General features: G+C 42.3%; 1 protein-coding gene across 10 annotated transcripts in view; it reads right to left on the minus strand.

The window, feature by feature from the left end:
* DCLK2 (doublecortin like kinase 2) overlaps positions 1–14,325 on the minus strand; it is a 157,997-nt gene that overhangs the window by 37,937 nt on the left and 105,735 nt on the right. For all 10 annotated transcript variants that reach the window (XR_002221232.2, XM_012783733.3, XM_012783732.3 and 7 more), the window contains one exon: positions 10,455–10,549. Coding sequence is in view for 9 of the 10 variants with exons in the window: in XM_012783733.3 (XP_012639187.2) it covers positions 10,455–10,549 (95 nt within the window). In the remaining variant the exon portion in view is untranslated. The remainder of the gene's footprint in view (positions 1–10,454; positions 10,550–14,325) is intronic.

Raw genomic sequence — 14,325 nt, forward strand, 5'->3', positions numbered from 1 at the left:
ACCCATAGGTTTCATTGGATCCTACTTTGTGCCAAGTCCTGATGTGAGTATTTTGCACTGAATGAATCAGATATCATCTCCATTGACCTGTGAAGAAACTAAAGCTCACAGAGGTTACGTTATTATGCCCAATCGCCAAGTAAATGTGGAATCAGAATCTTAACCTGGGTTTGACTTCAGAGCCCAGGAGTTTTCCAGCTATTCTCATAGTGTCCTCTCCTCTAAGATTATGAGAGAATTCCTGCAGGGTTACTAAAGGATGTCACCCAGTTCCACAGTCATTGATAAAAATACACATTGTGGTATATTTAGAACATGTTTTCAGACATATAACTATAGTAACATTCCTGTAATTTATTCACATGATAGACACATTGATAAATTCACAGCTTTTCCTCACAGAGTTTAAATTTGGTCTTTAAAAAGATGACTTCTGAAGCATACTGCAAATTTTTTTAAAAACCAGCATTCTAAACAGTACTTGTAAATAGATTTGCTTCGTTGTCACTTTTGTGGTTTTTTTAAACATTAGAAACATTTTCATTAACTAGAAGGCAAGCCAGTGTAAATTACTACAAATGCTGAATTAGAAATGCATTTAAGAACAGAAAGTTTTAGTACTTTTATACTGAATTTGTTATAACTTGAAATATTTCAGTATGAGTAAGGAGATATGAAAATAATCTGAAGCTGGAGTGGAGGCTCACACCTGTAGTCCCAGCTACTCGGGAGGCTGAGAGAAGGGGATTGCTTGAGCCCAGGAGAGTTCGAGACTCGCCTGGGCAACATGGCCAGACGCTGTCTCCAAAAAAACAAAACAAAATACAATTGATCTAATAAATCAGCACCTTGTGGTGGTAACATATGAAGTATTCTTACCTGTAACCATATCTTAGACTTGGTTTCATTTTGCAAAATTAGTGGTACTTTCAACTTAAATATGATTAATAGAGATAAACAGAACTTATTGCCTGCACATGAATAAAGTTTAAAAGAACAGCCAGCTTTTCAGTCTATCAAAGGGGCTATGTGAAATTTGCTGACTTGTGCCTTTCTGTTCTTCTGAACACAGTCACCACCTCAGCTGACCACACACAGCCTGCCAAGACCAGCACAGAACCTCTCCACATCTCCCCGAGTGAGCCTTTCAAGCAAATTGTTGGCTTATTTGATTTGGAACAACGGACAGGGGGTCTGACCATGCCTACTTGCTAAAAATGCCTGCATGCATTCACTGTGGGATTATACTGATTTTAGGATGCCAGGGTGTGGGACAGATGTCTGCTTCATCAGTTACAACCGTGGAGGCTATCACAGTTGGCCACTGCAACAAACTAAGTCTTCACTCCATCCAATTACCTCTGATGTATTCCCCAAAAGAATTTCTAATGACCCACTTTTCATGAATAAGGGCCACTTAAGAGTGACACATGTGTGGCTTATATTCAAATGAAGTTCTTAAAATTGATCCTGTTTATACACTGATTTGTTTGGCAAACCCTTCCTCCATCCCCACAAAGACAGGCTGCCACCCAGATGAACCATTTACTCCCCAAATGCACCAAATTTACTCAGCAACTGCAATGTGCAAATCACCGTGCTCAGAGTCTGAGATGCAGTATTGGACTACAGTTTATTTTGTTAGGGCACTGGAGTCTTCCGAACCGCTTAATCCTCCCTTTTGTTTTTGTTTCTCTCCAATAAAATCAATTATTAGCATGTTCAAAGATGAAGGAGACACCACCCAACGTTTCTGGGGTAATGAAAAGTGGTTGGTCTCTTGGTATTGAAGATTATTAAGCAGTTTTAATTACAAAAGAAAAGCCAAAGCTCCAGAGAAAAGCAAAAATGTCTAAGGTCAGCAGCTACCGTGGATTTACATTTCACAGCTTTGAAAAGAAGTGTTCAAGTTCAGGAGGTCAAAGAGTTACATTTTAGCTCTGCCAATCAGGATGAGATACTACCGGCCCTTTCATCGCACTTCACAAATCTGGAAAGTCTTTCACCACCAGCAGACCCTGGAGACATCATCAGATAAAATATCAGCACATCAGACAGTTTATAATCTCAAGATGTTGGATAATGTTCCAAATGTACTTTTTTCTTCCTTCTTTCAACTGACAAGAATGCTCACAGCAGACAGCCTCCAGGCATACGCCCCAGCATCAAAACATGAGACATTCTATCCCTCAGTGTCCACAGATGTGCTCGTGACTCTGAGGCCTTAAGTTACCACTGCCTTAAAAGTCTTCAACTGGGACATGGATGATGAATTAAAAGTTCAGGGAAATGCTTTCCTCATCCATCTGGCAGCTGATGACACATTTACTACTCTTTATTGCCTATCTGTCCCAAAGAAAATGCTGTGATTTAAGCATAGCAAATATTCCTGCCGGGAAAGTTATCAGCTAGATCGAAGGACGCAGAGGAAACAGAAGATCATAGGCCGAGGTCAAGGAGAAAATGGAAAATCAGAAAGACGGGGATTAACGGAAGAAAACATGTCGGTGGTAGTAGGGACTCTAGGATTTGAAGAGGAGAAAAAAGGACGAGCAGGGAGTGATCGGTCCGGAGAACAAAAGGACTGGAAGGAGAACGAAGCAATAAAACTGATGGGGAGAGACTGGTGGCCCTCAGAACGGAGGATGCATGGGAAGCTTGGGAGGCCGGGATGAGGGAGGAGGGACAGCCCCAGCCAAGAGTCTGGGGTGGCTGATAAAGAGATGAAAACGGAGAGAAGGCTGGTGTGGTTGCTAGACTCCAAAATGGCTCCCAGGAGCCTCGTCTCATTTTCATGCCCTTGTGAAGTCTCTTCCCACACTGAACTGGGCTGACATGTGTGACTGCTCAGGTATTATGGAAATGGGGTTTGGCTCCCAAGGCTAGGTCACAGAAAGGGGAACTTGTGTACGGCACTCTCTTGCTCATCACTCAGTCCTGGGGAAAACCAGCTGCCGTGTTCTGAGGAGACTCAAGCCAACTTATGGAGCAGTCTACATGGCGTGCTGGATGCAAATGAGTTACCTTGGAAGTGGCTCTTCCATTCCCTGTCAAGTCTGCAGGTGCCTGCAGCCCTGGTGTACACCTGGACGACAACCTCATGAGAGATCCGGAGCCAGAACCACTCTGTTAAGCTCCTGAATTCCTGACCCACAAGAACTGTGTGAGAATATAAATTCCTATCATTGTTTTAAGCTGCTAAGTTTTTGGGACAACCTGCTCCTAACAGAGTCATTCATAGGTGACTAATAGGGTTGGAAAAGTGTACAGGGCAGGACAGCAGAGATGAGGGACAGAGCTGGGAGGGAAAGTCAGTAATAGAAAGGCAGAGGGGCCGGGCATGGTGGCTCACACCTGTAATCCTAGCACTCTTGGAAGGCCGAGGCGGGCGGATTGCTCAAGGTCAGGGGTTTGAAACCAGCCTGAGCAAGAGCAAGACCCCGTCTCTACTATAAATGGAAAGAAATTAATCGGCCAACTAAAACTATATAGAAAAAATTAGCCGAGCATGGTGGCGCATGCCTGTAGTCCCAGCTACTTGGGAGGCTGAGGCAGGAGGATTGCTTGAGCCCAGGAGTTGGAGGTTGCTGTGAACTAGGCTGATGCCACGCCACTCACTCCAGCCTGAGCAACAAAGTGAGAATCTGTCTCAAAAAAAGAGAAGAGGAGAGAGGAGAGAGGAGAGAGAGGAGAGAGAAGAAAAAGAAAAGAAAAAGAAAAGGCAGAGGAGGTATAAGATCAGGAATCTGACTTCTCTCACTTTCTCTTTCCTTCTTGTACACTACTACATATTAAGTTTTTGCAAGTGAAACTTCCTTCATGTGACAACTGAATCTGGAAACCCCAAGTTTTACCATAAGAGAATAACAGGCTATTCTAAGTGCTTTCTCTATATTTAATCAGTTAATCTCAACACCCTGTGCAGTAGGTACTATCAATCCCCTTTTTTTTTTTTTGAGACAGAGTCTCACTTTGTTGCCCAGGCTAGAGTGAGTGCCGTGGCGTCAGCCTAGCTCACAGCAACCTCAAACTCCTGGGCTCGAGCGATCCTCCTGCCTCAGCCTCCCGAGCAGCCGGGACTACAGGCATGCGCCACCATGCCCAGCTAATTTTTTATATATATATCAGTTGACCAATTAATTTCTTTCTATTTATAGTAGAGACGGGGTCTCGCTCCTGCTCAGGCCGGCTTTGAACTCCTGACCCTGAGCAATCCGCCCGCCTCGGCCTCCCAAGAGCTAGGATTACAGGCGTGAGCCACAGCGCCCGGCCTATCAATCCCCTTTGCACAGGTAAGAGTGATGCGCCCTGCTCAAGGTCACACAGCTCGCAATTGGCCAAGCCAAGATAAAACCCAGGCAGGCACTCTGACTTCACACACTGTAATCACTGTCCTGTGCCAGGTCTGTTTGCAGGTGGAGGCAGCTGCAGAGCATGAAGTGGGCTCTGGGCCTCATTCTTCTTTGAGGCAGTCTGCGTGGCTGCACACTAGGGGGCGCCGTTTCCACCTTAATGCTCTGGCCTAAGTAGACTAAAGACTTGTCTTGGTTCCCCTGGGCTTAGCTAGAGCAGATTGGAATGGTCACAGAAAACCTTAAGAATTTGAGGAGGGAAAAAAGAAAAACAAACAGGAGTCCTGAGGAGCTATACGCCCGTGTAACACAGTCCTCGGCACAACTTGGCGTTAACTGGCCTTCCTGTAGAGGCCTCAGGGATCCCCCCATCCCACCCCACCCCACCCCAAGCCAGGGCACCACCGTGGTGAAAGTGGCCGCGTCTGGCCCGCAGAAATGCCTCATCCCTAGGTAGCAGCACCACGAGTGGCCTTGCCCTTCAGGAAAGCCAGATTCCCCAAATGCAAACACAAGTGAAACCAAGTTCTAATACCTAGGGGGGCCTTAGCCTTTAATATGTCATTTTATACATTTTTGGCCTGACCATGTTGTTTCAGGTTATCTGTTTAACAGACTGGCCTTGCTTTCCTGCTGTGCCCTTGGGGGTGGTAGTGTTCATGGGCATGGGCTCTACTTCCAAATCCCAGCTGTGCCACTGTACCCACAGTGTGGCGTAGATCATCTCCTCACAGCCATGTAACCTGGGCATCTGTTGGGCCTGGACCTCAGCACGTTTCCAACCTATGCCAATCTTGATGGTACTCAGCTCCACTGCTGGCTTCCAAAGAAAACCAATAACCCTACCCTATTGTGAACTTCGTCATTTTATGAAGCTTTATAGGGTTAGGTATAAATGCCGGGCACTGTGTACACTATTTCACTGTCAAACGGTTTCCATAAGATGTCTATTAGGCAAGTTCTTCCCCCGAGGCTTGCAGGAAGAGCTGCCACCGGGCCTTTTTCTCTATCTTCTGCCTCTCTTCACTCAGCCTCTGCCCCATACCAGGTTCTCCTCCCTCTTTGCCCACCCTGCCCTGCTAGACCTCCCAATCTCTCAATCCTTTTCTTTGCAGAGCATGTGTGTGAATCCAAACCCAAGACCTCAGTAGCCAACCATCCTCCTGCACTTACCCTTCCTAAAACAGCACCACTTTTCTGTAACAATCACACCAGGTTCATCCTGGAGCACCTGCAGTCCTTGAAGCAGGCCCACCAGTGGTGGGGCAAAGTAAGACCACAGAGGCCAGAGACAGAGAGTCTCAAATGGTCAGACTCCAACTAACCCTTAAGACCCTGAGTAAGTCACTTCACATCTCTAAACCTCAGTTTCTTCTTCTATGAAATGAAGACTAAAAGATCTGAGACTACTACCAGTTTTCACATTCTATGTTTTCGGTAACTACTGACAAACACACTTCTTTGTCCCTTAGTCCGGCTCTTCTGAGTCCTCTGCTTGACTAGGCCCAAACTTGGGTTTCCCTGTCTGTCCTTGCAGACTCGTTTGAGCAAGAATCCTAAGTTAGGGAAGATTCCCCCATCCTTGGTACCTGACCCTGATATCAGATGCACCTGGCTGCCTTCAGCACTAATCCCATCGAGTCAATTTAGCCAGAAACCCCTTATCATTGATGTTTCCTCTTAGTAATCGTCATCCACTGACCCCTACCCTCCACTCCTTGGTTATAAATCCCAACTTGCCCTTGCCAGAGTTGGAGTTGAGTCCAAGACCCCTATGCAGTCCCTATACCTATATAGTCCCTGTACCTATTGCCATCACCCCACCACACCACCTTTGAATAAAGTCTGCGTTACCATCTTTAACAAGTGTTAGGAATAATTTTTTCTTTGCTGCTACTGAGGCAAAACCAAAAAATTATAATTGAGGTATAACTAACTCTCAGTTGCCCTAATGTCTTTTAGTAAACCTTAATTACTTGGTCACCACCCTGTTTTGCACACTCTTATCTGCAAAAATGTATTGCCAATTTGAAGAAAGCTTTGCGTCTGTTACTGGCTTTGATTCAGCCCCTCAAGGAACTTGATCTTCTACAACTGTATGAAGGGGGCAGAGTTGTCTTCCTCACAAGGGTATGAGGAAAACTGCGAGTACTTTTTGTGGAGAGGAGGGGTATTTTTGTATTTCTCATTTCTTTTTCAAGAATAAAACAAAATTGCCACTAATCTGTGATCAGAGATCAAACATCACATATATCACCCTATTTCCCTTTTCAGTTCTTTCAATGTCCCCAACAAAATATAAAAATAAGTTCCAGAAATGGGCACAAATGGGGGAAGAACTGTGACAGAACACCAAATTCTGCTTAACTCTGACTTAAGCCTGCTTAGTTCTCCAGTGAGTAAAACCCACACAGTAAAAAACCATCAATGCGCAAATCCGTGTCCTGGCAAACAGCAGTATCAACTCCTACACAGGCTGTCCTGGCTGGTTCCCTTGTTTTTGTCAATTCTCTGATTCTTTGGAAAAAGATGATCTATCTCCAAGACATGAAAGCATCTAACTAGGATAAATAATGGTAAAGAGTTCCTGCCCATGAGAAACAATCCTCCATTGTCAGATATTCCCTCTTAATTGATCTTAATAAGCTATTTTAAATGAAGGGGAAGGGAAAAGCATACCACTAACACACGGTAATTATCCGTAATTCTCCATTTGTAATGTCACTGAACAGAAAAAAATAACTTGATGTCTTATAATGACATCAAAATTAGGGTATTTGGTACAGTACAGTAACTTTTATTATTTAAAAGGTTGGTTTTTAACCCAGTGACAATATATACCACAGACTTTGGGAGCTGTGATGAGATGAAATTTCCACAGGGCATGACCCATGAGAATAGGCAGTAGTTTGACCCTTGTGGCCTAAACGCTGGAATCGGTGTGCCAGGGACTCATTTAGCTACTCATATTTAATATAAAATTCAGTGATTCTGTATCAGCTTTAAAGTGAAAAGAAAAGAAAGAGACTCTCAAGCTTCTTGATAAATTTTCTGGCAAAAGAACTATACACCTAGCATTTTAGAGGTCATTTAAAATCAAACATCCTTATTTTACAAATAAAAAAAAAAGGAGGTCTCATAGCTATTAGTAAAGCGTACAGGGCTCAGGCATAGTGGAGGGGGGAGGGTGTCAGAGAAAGACCTCTGCCCTTTATCTTACTTACAATCTCAGCTTCAATCCTGATCAGTAATCAATACTTCCCTTAATCAACAGATGATCTGTCTTCATATCTCTCTTGGTATCCATAAGCAATCCTTGAGTGCATACTGTGTGCCAAATGCTAGAGTTATTATAATAATTACCATATACCTAGCATAGGAGCAATTTTACCTAACGTCTCAAGCAATAATACAATTGATTAGCATGTTTTTAAAATTCCATGACTTCCCTCCACAAATGAGAGCAACTTCGCGTGAGGATGTGTGAAGGAGTAGGTGTGTGCACAGAACAATGGCATGTATTTCCCTGAAACGGTTAGCTGCCCAGTCCTGAAGCTGGAGTCTCAATGCTAATAAGCAGCACCAATTGACCTATTGGCAACAACAGAAAAAGACAATCTTGGGCTTAGAGGACCAAGACCCGGAATAAGCGGGGCCTGAGGTGCCTCACCCGATACCCTCATGCAACCCTAGGCCAAGGATCCCAGCCCTGCCTGGGGCAGGGACCTGGGGGAGAAACAGCCTTTGTGTGGGGCTCACTGGAAAGTATGTGAGACTTGCCTTAGGTTCACAATTAACCAGCACCAGGAGCCCCTGGCTTTTCTTCAACAAACTATGAAACCAAAATTGGAAAAGAATTGAATTGTTTTTATTTTAGTTCTTTTGAAGGTTACTTGTCTTAATAACAATAGATCGAATGTACTTTCAATCTATTCCAGGGAAAATAAGTTTGGAAAGAAAATCTACAAATAATTAGTTTATTGGAGACTTTTAATCTATATAACTTTTCCTGGAATTGACAATTAAGAATTCCATTGAAATTATATTATGAACTGTCCTAAGCCAATTTAGAACTTCAGAAAAATGCCTGGTTCCTTTGATTAAGTGTTCGAAGCATCCAGAATTAGAGACAGGTGAGAGCTACACACTCCCTACAACCCAAGTGCTACGAAGGTATATACACAAGCAGGCACAAAAACAATCTGTCCTCCTCTGGGTAGAATTTCTCTTTTTGTTCTCAAGCATTTAGATAAGGACTATGCTAGTTTACTGAGGTACACACAACATTCTCAAGGCAGAACAATCAAGCCTCAGTCAGGTGGAAAATGGAACCCTCTAACCAGCAGGGGAAACACAGAAGCTGGGCTTGGCAGGTTCTCATTCCTCACTCATGCAAGGGTGGTGGGGCACTGACCAGTTCACTAACAGAAAATATTCTTCAACATCCTTAAAGTAGAGAAAACCTACTGGACTATATTTGAAGCATTTAGCCAACCAACTTTGGGGAATGCATTCCTAATGATGATATATCTGATGTCAATCAAACACACTAAGGGAATTAAAGTTAATTTATGTACACATATACATGGCACTGTGTATTAGGTAGAGAGCCTCTGGCTCTCCCAGGTACAAGAGGGGACAGGTGCCCTGCTTCAGATAACCACCACAAAGGGAGGAGAAGGCACTGCCAATCACAACTCAGCAGGCTAACCGCAAAAGCTGACGGGAATCTGGAAGAAGAAATTCCAAAAAAGCCAAGCAGGGCAGGCACAGCATGGTCTGGAAGATGACCAAAAGTAACCTCAGGCCAATTATCATGTCGTTAGCATAAACCTGCATTGCAGTTTTGCCACCCTACCCCCACGCGAACTTTCAGAGAGGCTCACAGGAAATCCAAATGTCTAATAAGGCTCAGGTTATATAACTAACTCCTGCCCATGAAGGTGACAAATAAGCCATACCTGATGGGGAGGGTCCAACCCAGACAATACAAAATGGAAACTTTAGTTAACAGTCAGGGGCCTCCTGTACTACCGGGGGGTCTGCTGGCTGGCTGTGGTGAATGTATCTTGCCTTTACTCAATAAAACTCTGCTTCTGGCTTGCTTTGTTACAGGTGTGTCTTGTCATTCTCAGACAAGAGCACACCAAGACCCAAGGACAGACAGCAGACCTGCCCTGGTCTGGTGGTCAGGTTCTGTGCTCTCCACCACAGCCCAGGCTGGACTCCTGGTGCAAGAAGCAGATGGAGACCTGAAATCTGGTGAACCAAGCCGCCCTGTGTTCTACTCCTAGTGTTCAACTGCCAGAGCCGGAACCAGATCGAAACCCGGTATGTACACGTCAGTATTCTCAGAACACATTAACTATACAATCTGATTCTTTCTACAAAGGAAACTTTCAATCTTTAATTATATTATTCCAATTATTGCTACATTACCAGACAAGTTTTCTCTTATAAATTATTGGGAGCTACTAACTCAAATAAAATTTGTCAAAATTTTGCAGATTTGGTTTTGCTCATCATTCCTCTATTAGGTAAATGTCTATTAAACCAACTGCTAATCATGTTGTTACTTTCTATATTTTTAGGACATCACAGCCAACACCTAAGATTTATTTCTAAGTTCCTCACCAAAAATGAACATATTTTTCTTCTTACCACTTGTGGGAATAAACATTATACTAGTATTTCACTCTATTTTAGAGTTAATAAAGTTAATATAACTTTAACAAAGTTATATTACCAAAATTAAAAACATGATTCAAAATAAGGTTTTTAAAAGAATCATTACATTCTCCAAGGCTTTAACATTGCAAATCATTTTGATAATAATTGGAAAACTACTAGTTACTATACTTTGCCACATTATGTCCAGTCATAACCACAATCCTGTCTTCCCATTGTAGAGACAAGGACACTTCAGCTCAGGGGAGTTCAGTGAGCTGGACAAAATTACCACCCGACACAGGATTCAAAGCCAAGTTTGCCTGGCTTCAAATCTCAAACTCTTTCGTTTTTAATTAACAAATTAAACCGCTAAACTATGCAACTCAAAATAACAAAAACGACACAAACATGCCACATATCTTATATCCATACCTTTAATCCTCTGAAACTTCCTGGGCTAGTTGGAGAGGAACTGGAGGATTTCGTGGATTTAGGAGTGGAAAGTTGGCTGCTGGGAGTTCCATTAACTGACCATGAGACAAGAGAGACAGGTCATTAAAACCCACAACCACCAGATTGTATAAAAACACTTAGTGCATGCACAATATAGCTCCAATGACGCTGCAATTCATTTAAGCTCAAAGCAGATGGCAAATCAGCAAAAAACAAAAATAATGTACCTTATTGCATTACAGACAAAAAGAAAAAAAAGGACAAATAGTGAAACCAGATTTTCGGTAACAGTTTTCCAACAGTGATATAAACAAATATAAAAGACATTATGGAATTAGAGATGTGAACGAGAACTTGTCCATATATCTTGCCTGCCAGCAATGGTAGAGAAATGAATGGCTATCATATTTGCAATGTTTACTATGAAGGCCATTTCATAACCTCCAATATCCACTGTTGTGGTGTATACCAACCTGAGTAACCAAGTTCACATGGCTCTCCTAAATCAATTATACCACATTCCAAATACATTTTCTAAGTATATTCTTAATGGAAAAGGAAAATTATTAGTAGTGTTCCTTCTAATACCTACTTATTTGCCTGAAGGACATAAAAGACATTCTTCAACCTTCTTTTTATATAGACTACTTATTTGTAATTCCTTCCATTTTCTTGTCTCCACAGCACAATTTCCCCGTAATTTAGCAAATCTTGGTAGTTTTCTATGCAACCTCTCCAAACCTCCACACACTTCTTTGCTTAAAAGCTCTACTTAGATCTTATGCTAGAAAGAGTGCGGCCACTATTGTTTAGAGGGGAAGGTTAATTTGCAGATTCTATACTGTTGCGGCAATGTGTATAGCCACTGTTACAGCAGCTCTTGTTACAGCTCTTATTCGTTTGACCAGGGAAAGAACCAAGCAGCACACGAAAGACTTGGAGAACAGCCTTTATTCCTTCCCAGCAGGGTCAGCACACCTAGTGTTACAGCTCTCTTCCTATCTTCCCATGTTCTGACCCTTCCGCCCCCTTCTGCTCCTGCTTTTATACCCTTGGTAGGGCTCAAGAAGCGTCCAATCAATCAACAACAAGCTTTAACATCCAATCAAAAACAGTGGGATTCAAAAATCACCCAATCAGGATCACGCAAGCAGCGTGGCCGGAAACAGGCAATGGCACGTGGGCATGGGGGCATTCCAGCACGCAGGGTCCCAGTGGCTCTCTGCCAGGGGCTGGCCCCAGCAGCATGCCCTCCAACTGGCCACCGGAGGAGATGCGGAGCTACAGGGTGGCGGCAAGCGGCCGCATCCCCGCACCCGACATTTTCCGCATCAATACCACAACAGAATGCTGATCAAACATTTTAGACTGACTTACTATGCTTACTCCTAATTGTATCACTGCCATCCATTTCTGTAGTGATTTCACAAAGCTGGTAGCTAACACCTAGTACTGGTATATGTTTTTCTCCTCTAAAGAGTATTTGTAATTTCTTATACTATTAATCTTCAAAGCTTTTGCCCAGAGTAGATGAAACTGCCATTCATCTTTATAGAAAGAAAAGTTAAGTTCTTTTGCTTTTTCCTTTTTTAATGTGAGGGAGCAGAGAACTATTATTTTAAATGATGACAATAAGTATAAAAAGCCAAATGCAGAGGTAAAGGTCCTGAATAGGTAACTCAAAAAAGTGAGCACCTGTCCTAGAGCAAAGGCAGAAATCCCGGATCAACAAATATTAATGATCAGATGAATCATCTCTAAATGGGGATATCTGGGCTTATAAAGTCATGTTAGTTTATTATATTGTTCATTTAAAAAATTCAGTGAAGATAAAGAAATTTTCAGTAATTTTTAAATTGCCAAACTTCAATGTTTTGGACTCAAAACCACTTATTCAAAAATAATGGTCAGTTATCTAGATTTTCTTAACAAATATATGTGGGTACTCAGAATATAAGTAAAACACATAATTAAAAACATGTAAGAGTACTGAAAAGCTCTGGTTATTTCTCAATTAAGTGAAATTTTAATTGTTATTTCTTTTAAAAAATTCTTTGAAAGGTAGAGCACAAAGGAATTTTAGGGCAGTGAAACTACTCTTTACGATACTATAATGGTGGATATATGTCATTACAATTTTGTCCAAACCCATCAAATGTATAACAGTAAGAGAGAACCCTAATGTGATGCCCCTTGGGTGACAATGACGTGTTAATGTAGATTCATCAGCTGTTACAAATGTATCGCTCTAATGGGGTATGTTGACAGAAGAGGCTATGCATGTTTAGGGAAAGGAGGTACATAGCAAATTTGTATCTTCCATTCAGTTTGGCTGTGAACCTAAAACTGCTCTAAAACACAAAGTCTTCTTAAAAGTCTCTTTAAAAGAGATGCACATAAAACAGAGATTACTGGCCAGGCACGGCAGCTGACACCTGCCAGCACTCTGCGAGGCCAAGGCAAGAGGATCACTTGAGGCCAAGAGATCAAGACTAGCCTGGACAACATAGCGAGACCCTATGCCTAAAAAAAAAAAAAATTTAAAAATTAGTCAGTCACAGTGACACATGCCTGGAGTCCTAGCTTCTTGAGAGGCTGAGGCAGAAGGATTGCTTGAGCCCTGATGTTCAAGGTTGCAGTAAGCTATGACTATATCACTGTACTCCAGCCTGGGTGACAGATCACGACCCTATCTCTTTAAAAATATATATATAGATTATTATGGGCAATAAACTAGTAAGCTTGCTGTGAGCTAGGACTGATTTCCTTTTTTTTCCCCCTCCATCCCACACAGCAACCTGCATAGGTAACCAGTTCCTAATCAGTAAGTACTGTTAGCTTTCACTGGTATTCTGGATGGCGCATTCATGGCAAAGGCTCCCTTGGAATTGGTGACAAAAAAGAGACTAAAGAAGAAAAATCAGTTCCTGCAGATGGTGATCTATGTAGCAAACCAGTCTTCCTGAAGATACAGTCCTGCCTAAGGATAGTTTCTTAACGAAACTCACTGCCAGGAATTTAACGTGTGTCAATAACTACATGTCTGTATTTTCCCCAAAATAACTTTCATCCTAAAGAGACACTAATCACATGTAGTTTTGGGTATCATGGGGAAGGTTCTAAAAAATGTTCTCTAATGAGTAGCTCTTAGTTTCACTTGCACATTTCTCCAGTTTGGAGAGTCTGAAGGGGACTGGACAGGGCCAAGTGGTGCCCACTGCCCCACTGCTGGCTGCTGCCCCACGCCAGGTGTGCAACAGGCAGCCAGCACCTTCCCCGCCACTACACCCTGGATTTTATCTCCCTCCTTTCAACTCCAAGGGAAAACATAAACTTGGGGGCTTTTTGTTTGTTTGTTCCAAGTACTTTTTATCTTGGCAGACTATGAAAGATTCACAAGCTAAAAACCTAAAACAAAAACTTAAGACTCAAACTATGACAACCATTTACACATTTATGTTGCCCAGCTTAACATCTATGTATTTATTACATACTATTAGCTATTTTGATAAGTTCTGGTGAACGATATAGTCAATGAGAAGACTTCACCCACAGCAGTACTTCTGTGTCTCAAGATTGAAAAAGTACATTATGTTTACAAAGTTATGAGCTCTATTTGAAATTCCCATTAGTCCCCATGGGAGTTTTTAAATGGTAACAGGTACTCCACATGCTAAAGCAGAGTCTGTAAAAGCAATACTGTTGCTGGGTACTGTAGCTTTAATAATACAAAGCTCCCTCCTTCCTGGTGGAAGAAAGAAAACACTATATAGAAAAATAGAATAGCTTTCTTCAGAATCACACTCAAGTCCCAGCAGTTGACTCAGGCTTTCAGTTTTCTATGACAGCA

The sequence above is a fragment of the Microcebus murinus genome, chromosome 15, assembly GCF_040939455.1.
Source record: "Microcebus murinus isolate Inina chromosome 15, M.murinus_Inina_mat1.0, whole genome shotgun sequence".
Classification (NCBI taxonomy): domain Eukaryota; kingdom Metazoa; phylum Chordata; class Mammalia; order Primates; family Cheirogaleidae; genus Microcebus; species Microcebus murinus.